General features: G+C 44.4%; 1 protein-coding gene across 5 annotated transcripts; it reads right to left on the bottom strand.

The window, feature by feature from the left end:
- Positions 1-19: 19 nt before the first annotated feature.
- gabpa (GA binding protein transcription factor subunit alpha) lies at positions 20-6,171 on the bottom strand. 5 transcript variants are annotated; one of them, XM_076263903.1, is made up of 10 exons: positions 6,049-6,171; positions 4,669-4,771; positions 4,236-4,380; positions 4,035-4,119; positions 3,679-3,906; positions 2,593-2,787; positions 2,356-2,412; positions 2,065-2,193; positions 1,592-1,784; positions 20-832 (listed from the first exon to the last, which is right to left on the bottom strand). In XM_076263903.1, exons 2-10 carry the CDS (start codon positions 4,743-4,745, stop codon positions 622-624), a joined length of 1,320 nt encoding a protein of 439 aa, XP_076120018.1. In that variant the 5' UTR covers positions 4,746-4,771; positions 6,049-6,171; the 3' UTR covers positions 20-621. The 5 variants fall into 5 exon arrangements, with proteins under 5 accessions (XP_076120018.1, XP_076120019.1, XP_076120017.1 ...); XM_076263904.1 differs by lacking the exon at positions 6,049-6,171 and adding an exon at positions 5,608-5,811; XM_076263902.1 differs by lacking the exon at positions 6,049-6,171 and adding an exon at positions 5,599-5,811.
- Positions 6,172-7,970: the final 1,799 nt, after the last annotated feature.

Here is a 7,970-nt window from a genome sequence, read left to right on the forward strand (position 1 = left end):
CAATTCTCCACACACAAGATTCAAAAAAACACTTGTTGCTTTATTGCCCCCTAGTGGCCAAGCCTAAAGGCCCACACCTCAAGGAAATCGGACACTCAACATAATAAAAAAAGGAAAAAGGGAGAAGAAATTGATCCTTTACAAATGGAAAATATCAAAATACACTGCCCTCATGGCTATCAAAACACAGATTATATACAGTGGAAATGCAGCTAACGCTAGCCTGCAGTCAGAACGAGCATACAAACTCATAAGCGCACGCTAGCCTGCTGTCAGAGAACGAGCATACAAACTCATAAGCGCACGTATAGAGCATTTATGCTGCCTCTCACACAAGTGTACACATTCACACCCCTAAGGAGGGCATAATCAAGCACCCAGCCACACATGCATACAAACAGACACACACACATGCATGCATACAAACACACACACACATGCATACAAACACACATACACGCCACCACGCCTTTACACATCCACACACTCATTCCTTCCAGAAGCTGCTTGTAACTTTTGCACAAACATCCCTATTCCCCTCAGTCACCATCATTTGACCACCCCCAGCCGTCTCCTGATTGGCTGAGAGAAAGAGAGGCCCTGCTGCTCCACATCCACAGCTCAGCTGTCGGAGGTGGCCAGGGTCACCGTGGTGACGGGCTGGCTGATGCCGTGCAGCTGCACGCGCGCCAGCTTCTTCTGCTCGCATTCGGTCACCAGGCTGTTGAGCTCGGCCGCACTGTAGCCAATCAGCGTCCGCAGGTCGCACACAAACTTGTAGACGAAGCGCTTGCCCTGCACCTTGCTGATCATGTCACCGTCGTAGTAGTACCTGCCAGGGAGGAGGAAGAGGAGAAGCGGTCAGGGTGAGAGGTGGACGCGGGCACTAAACATACAAACAGGCCGAAGAGGCAGGACGCATTCATCACAGTGCAGCTTTAAAGGATGGAGCTGCCAAATGCTGCTGCCGCGTGTGTGTGTTGTGGCCCTGAGCGCTGATGTGCGGTTCAATTATTAATTACATGTTCCATAATGTGACTCGAGGTGCAGCTCAATTATTCATGCCCTTGCGCTGTTGCATAATGCCAACAGCAGCACAGACTTTAATTTGAGAGAGAGAGAGAGAGAGAGAGAGAGAGAGAGGGAGCGGGCATGAGTGAGTGAGTGAGAGGGAGCGGGTATGAGTGAGTGAGTGAGAGGGAACGGGTATGAGTGAGTGAGTGAGAGGGAGCGGGTATGAGTGAGTGAGTGAGAGGGAGCGGGTATGAGTGAGTGAGTGAGAGGGAGCGGGTATGAGTGAGTGAGTGAGACAGCAACACAAATATATATATCAAACAAATATAAATCAAACCGAAAATGTTAAGCTGTGCTGAATGTGAATATTTTACTCCCTCTGTATGCATTCCAACAGTTTTTAATCTTGGTGCACTGTACAGAACGGCAGAGAAATAGAGAAAGTATATTTCTTCTGTCCGAGTGTGTGTGTGTGTGTGTGTCTGAGACTGAGTGACCGTGTGTGTGTGTGTTTGTGTGAGTAATGACTGCAGCCTGATGGCACGTGGCGCTCCTGTGGTGTGCGGTCAGTACGGACCTGAGAGCTCTGCTGAGCTTCTCGTAGTTCATGGTGGGCTTGTTCTTGCGCTGGCCCCACTTCTGGGCCACCAGCTCGGGCTGGTTCAGCTTGAACTCGCCCTCCTCGCCCACCCAGGAGATGCAGTCCCGTGCGTCTTTATCCGTCAGCAGCTCCAGCAGGAACTGCCACAGCTGGATCTGGCCATTGTTACCTGGCAAAGGGGCAGAGAACACAGTCAAACAAACACGCAGATACAGTACATCTTCCAGACCTCTGTTTAGAATGTGTGCATCTGTTATCATTAACTTTAAATTGCAGACGAGCTGCATGGTGTGTGTGCGTACACACACACACACACACACACACAAACACACACACACACACACACCCACACACACACACGCACACGCACACGCACACGCACACGCACACGCACACGCACACGGCATGGCCTTCAGATCCCCTAACAGTACACAGAGGTCCTCAGGTACCTGTGCGGTTGCCTGGTGAGCTGCGTTCCTCTCCACTGATGCGCGGTGCGCGCGGGCCTTTGTTCTGCTTCAGCACCTTGATGGCTGTAGGCGTGGTCTGCATCACAGGGGCCGGGATTATCTGCACCGCTGCAGGAGGAAGTCGGGGGAAATGGAGTCTCAACACACGGAATGAAGAAAAGCTACTATCACAGATGACAAAATTCTGAACTGAACTGAGAACACTGCATAGAACTGAGGAGAGGTTAAAGTGAGTGGACTGAAGATTATTAGGTCATGTGTGAAACTCACGCTGGTCAATAGTCACGGTGGCCTCTTGAACAGCCTGTTCCTGACTGGCCAACACATCTGTAAGTAGAATCCATATTTGATTAGTTTAACAGAAAATAAGAAAAAACAGTAACAACTTATACAGTATATATATATATATTTATCAGACAGCTTTGTGAGTCCAGACAGAACAAGGACTCACAAATACCCACAAATACACACACACAGTCACACACACAAGGAATGCATAACACTCACATTTGCGCAGCAGTTCCAGGTGGCTCCACAAGATCTCTCCGTTGGGAACCCGCTGCAGGAACTCGTCCTGGTTCAGGGAGCAGAGGTCACGACCCGGGATGTGGATGCTGCCCACCTCCATCTCCTCGATGCTGAACTCCTTCATCACCCAGACTGCCCAGTGGATCACCTGGTCAGCTGTCCACTGCACCGGGTCTGAAAGATGAAAACACTGCTTAAAAGTCCACTTTAAACACTTCCACTGAAGCCAGTGGTCAATACAAGAGAAATTAAAATACAGGGAGTTATTTCATATCCTAGTGTGATTCCATCTTTCAAGCATGCTATAGATATCATATGTTAAATGTATACCATTTTCCAAATAGACATACTATATCCATTATCTTCCTATATCTCACAGCTTGTCACAGCTTAAAGGAGAAATCCAGCGATTTTTCACATAGATCTACAGTACAGGCCAAAAGTTTGGACACACCTTCTCATTTCAATGCGTTTTTTACATTGTAGATTCTCACTGAAGGCATCAAAACTATGAATGAATGCAAAGTTATTTGGCCCACAGATGAATATTTGTCAAGTTATGGCTTGCTGAATATGGTACTAAATAAAAAAAAAAGCAACTTTAAAGAAACTAGAATTACTAGAACTAGACATGTTTTTTAGTTATTTCACACTTTTTTGTTAAGTACATAATTCCACATGTGTTCATTAATCATTTTGATGAATCTACAATGTAAAGTTTAAGGAAAATAAAGGAAACGCATTGAATGAGAAGGTGTGTCCAAACTTTTGGCCTGTACTGTATGTTTCTCGAGGTCACCGACTACTGTCGGTATGGAAAATGGGTTTTATCTAGCTCAAGCTGCTAGTTCCAACAGCAAAAGCAACCAGGCAGCCACAGCGCTACACTCTGGGAGCATGAACATGGAGGCTCACATACATGCCCCCAGAGTGTAACGCTGTAGCTGCTAAGACATGGGTGACTAGGTAATACAAATGTTGCTATAGTTTTGACTATTGTCGTAGGTTAGCACACACTGGAGTAAAACCTTCCATACAAGTTCCTGTGGCTGCAAGTCCACTCACCGTAAGGGATGTTGAGGCGGACCTGCTCTTTTCTGTAGCCCTCCAGAGCAGCCGCCCACCGCGTAACCTGCTCCGACGTGTCGTCTGCGATGGCCGAACGCTCCACAGCGATCATTTGACCGTCCTCCATCAGATGGGCCTCCTCGCCGGCCGCTGCGTCTGGGTCGATCACCACCTCCACCGTCTCCACCGGCTTGACGATCTCCAGAATGTTGAGCTTCTGCTCATCTGTAGGGCAGTGGCAGGGATATGGAGAAAATCAACAAGGGTGCAACAGGAAGCACTGCCTTCCAAAAGAACAATATTCCTATGTTTGTGCTTGGGCATGTCTTGTTTGTATGTGTGTATCGAGTTACCTGGTCTGGAGATGATCTGCACACTGAGCTGTACAGTTCCATCTGTCTTCACACCTTGATCAAACAGGCTGTGCTCTGCTGATAGCTGAAAGAGGCAAAACAAGAGGGGGAGAAGGAGAATGTGAGGTATACACCCATACAACCACTCTCATTTACCACAGGAAAAAACATGCTTTTCACATCACCCACAGAGTTACATACATGGATGTCTTGCAGACAGATCTCAAAGCCTTCCAGCGGGATCTGGAGACGGGGCTCCAGAAGCTTCTTGAGATTCCCAACTGGCTCATTGATGTCAATGTCCTGAGTGATGAGCTCAGATGTTGTGATGGTCTGTTCCTCCACTCTGGACACCCCCAGACACACACACAAAGTCACAGATTAGATCATAACAAGCTGACAGAGCAGCAACTGAAAATTGTCTGTTCTTGCGATGTCACAAAGGGCCCCCCATTAGTGGGTTAGACAGTGGGTCTTGCAAGTCTGACAGAATAGGGCAATACAATGGCCACTGTTATAATGACATCAAACTTTACCAGACAAAATATTACACTAATCAAATCATTATATGACTATTTGACACACAAATCCTGTAGTGTATGTGCACAGAACTAAGAGGACTCATGTGACTCACCCCTCCTCCACACAATCCTGTTTATCTTGACCATCAATTTCAATTTCTATCATCTCTTCTGTTTCACTTTTTGACATCCCCCTTTAAATTTATTTTTGATAATCTAAAATGGAATAAAATACATGTTAAACATATATAATATAACTTTAAATGGGCTTGAACAACATGCACGTATTCAGTAAATCAAAGCATTTAATATCAACTAGCTAAGTTCCCAGGAATGTATACAATCAACCCTATGTAACCTGTGGGCCCATGTAGCCATCACGCAACACCGAGGCCTTGTCCGAGTGTAGGCCCTAACGACGTAACTATAATAATTTGCTAGGAAATCATTCAGGCATTTAATATAGATACAGCTTATAATCACTGATTGCAATTGCAACATTATTACTTGATCTGAGAAGTTTGATGGCTACGTACGAGCAGAAATACCTTCCTAGCTATCAAATTGTTCGCAGACATTTCACAAGAGGGAGACGCGAAGCGACGCAATCGCAGATGATGATTGGAAGAAACCTTTTTGTTAGTCATTGTTTTGCGATAAACGAAATCGCAGACGTTACTCTATAACTTTAATCGAGTTAACTTCTTAGAAGACTTTTGATTCTGGAAACTTAAAACGGAAATGGAAGAAACGGAAACAAAACAACAGAAGGGCAATGTAAAAGCAGCCGGAAATCCTGGCCAAAGTCACGGTGCTGTCAAGACTTCCGAAAAAATGCTCCGTGAAAACGAATGGAATAGTGGCTTGAATAGGGGGTAAATACTCTTGTTCTATCGCATTTCTGGTTAAATAATTACATTTAAGCCATAAAAAAATATTTTGTGTGTCAGCTAGCAACAGTAAGCTAACGTACTACAGGCTCACGGCGTCGAAAACTTCGTGGTAACGTTACCCAAGTGGCTAACTGCAGCAAGCTAACTTACCCCACTTACGCACAAATGTTTTTTGTTGTAGTCCAGTAAGATGATTGCTGTAATTAAAACTTCGGCGTATTCTTTCTTATTAACGTTAATTAGACACGCTCGCTGTTTTGATTACTGAAATAGTTTCAATCTATCTAAGTAGACCAGCTAACTCCGCACGCTCGACATTTTTCTATTGACTGGTAGAGCTTTCAGATCCCTTGCCAAAGTTAGCTATGCTAACCAACATATATTCTGCTTAGCCGCATCAGATATGTAGCAAGTTAGCATATCCCCCCCATCATTTAAGATGGTGCATCAACGGTAGCATGCGAGTAGTTCCTTGGGCCACGTTAAAAAAGCGGGAAGTTTGTGGAAAGTGTAAATACGCATCATAGACCATTAAACGATGTTTGGTGGTTCTTTGGTAGAGCATTTAACTCGTACAATTGACAACAGTGGTGCACATACCTTTGTAATCGAACGACCAGTGAAGTTGAGGCCGAAAAAGGTTCTGGGTGTAGCCTGTAGCTTGGATGCTAGCCTTACTCTACGTTACACTTCTCATGCTGGCTAGTTTTTGGTCAACAACAGGGGGCGGGGATGAATGGAGGAAAGTTGTTGCGAGGATTTCAGCGCTCAATAATCAAGTCCTTCTCTGACATCAAAATCGTATGTCTTGTAAAGTACATATAGGCTAGTATGTTTGTACACTCCAGGAAAATTGCATCCATACTAACATTTCCGATGTTATGGTAAAGTCTCTAACCTTACTTTAAAGGCATTTCCGATGCTTGGCATTTGGTCATAAAGCAGAAGATAGGCCACGGGCCCAGCGAAACAAACTTTTTTTGAAAGGTCTGGCAATGCCGAATGTTCTTTGAACGTTAACATTGAACCTTTTGGGATGCGCTACATATTGCCGCCCCGTGTACCTTGAAAATCAATGCATTACTATACATTGGAAATACAGTACAGGGCTATGTATTGTGGAGGAAGGTCAGGACATCAATGCAAGTTAAATCTTATCTAGAGGTTATAGGCTTTTAGAAAATATATAATTAAGGCCGTTTTAACTGTTTTCCCTTAACAGGGAAAGCCAACATGTATCAGCTGTGTGTACAATTGGTTCACTTACATGCAAAACAATACAAAACTATGCACCTATGGCATATTTCAAATGTTATCACATCTAGAGGGTACATGCGTTTAAAACATTTTAAGTTAAAAGGCTGTTTAATTGCTTTGGTCCTGGTCTATGACCCATACTTAGGCGTGTATTGTATATTTGTAAAACGTGTAGCCTACATTGATACATTTTGGCCTCTACCAAACTGAACTGAACAGCCCTCTGGCCTATAGCAGTCAGAATGAATTCAAATCCCTCATTCTGGCCAACTGGACACTTACTGGATCTGCACCTTGCTATTTCAATTCCACGATCCATCTCTCTGTCTCCTCTTGCCCACTCCTGATGAACATCTGCTATGTCAGCCTTTATTAACGCTAAACGGTCCCAGTCGAGAATCTTCTGTGATTCTTTGTTGGTGGAATGATTTAGTATATCGGTTTGGCCGATATATCGACCATTGTTTGCCATTTTTAAACTTATTGGTGCATATTGAAATCAGCCAACTCATATTGGTTTTGCCGATATTTGTCCAAATGTGCCTTTTTGTGTTTAATCCAACATCACGCTGGTTCAAATTTACTGTCACAAATTTTTTTTATTATTTTTATAAATTACTTGTTTGTTTTGTAGCCTAATTTGAATACTTGCAGTAGCATTACATTAATACACAGGATTAGATGTTAAAATCCCTTGTGCCAAAATCCAAGGTAAAAACACATTCAGAAGCCCCTGCTCAAGTTTAACTTTAAAAAGCACACTACCCACAAATCCGCCAACAAATGGTCACAAGCACAATACAAATGACCCATCCAACAGCAGTATATAGTATGCGGCATGTCATTGGGGTTATCAAGTGGGCACCCTCATTCACCGATGTTTCGTTAAGTTAGGCCCACGACACCTCATGAAGGCTTAACAGTGAAACCAGCGTCCTGGAGACACTCCCCTCCATGCTGCCACCATATTACCACATTGAAATATCCAGTACCCAAAATACTCTTAACCAGCCCAGGCATGGTCAAGGTTGGCTAGGTTGGTCCGTCCCGTTGATGTGGACTGAACCATCGCCATAAAAACCCTGGCCAACCAAACATCAACCTAGGCACAGCCCATCACAAACACAAAACAAATTAGCCGGTTAGCTTAGGCCCCATCGCAAACACAAAACAAATTAGCCAGTTAGCTTACGCCCCATGCTGCCACCATATTATCACAACAAACATCCAAATACCCTTAATCAACCTAGGCATGGTCTAAGTTG

Source organism: Alosa pseudoharengus, unplaced genomic scaffold (genome assembly GCF_046254945.1).
Source record: "Alosa pseudoharengus isolate Yale_2024_CS ecotype anadromous, Long Island Sound unplaced genomic scaffold, YU_APseudo_1.1 YU_APseudo_1.1_scf_3, whole genome shotgun sequence".
NCBI classification, from domain to species: Eukaryota; Metazoa; Chordata; class Actinopteri; order Clupeiformes; family Clupeidae; genus Alosa; species Alosa pseudoharengus.

Excerpts from the sequence above, each read along its gene's own strand:
- gabpa (XM_076263903.1), bottom strand. The coding sequence starts at position 4,745 with ATGTCAAAAAGTGAAACAGAAGAGATGATAGAAATTGAAATTGATGGT. Across the intron at positions 2,788-3,678 it reads CCGCCTCAACATCCCTTACG|ACCCGGTGCAGTGGACAGCT; the intron begins GTGAGTGGACTT and ends TTCATCTTTCAG. Across the intron at positions 2,194-2,355 it reads CACCGTGACTATTGACCAGC|CGGTGCAGATAATCCCGGCC; the intron begins GTGAGTTTCACA and ends TTCCTCCTGCAG.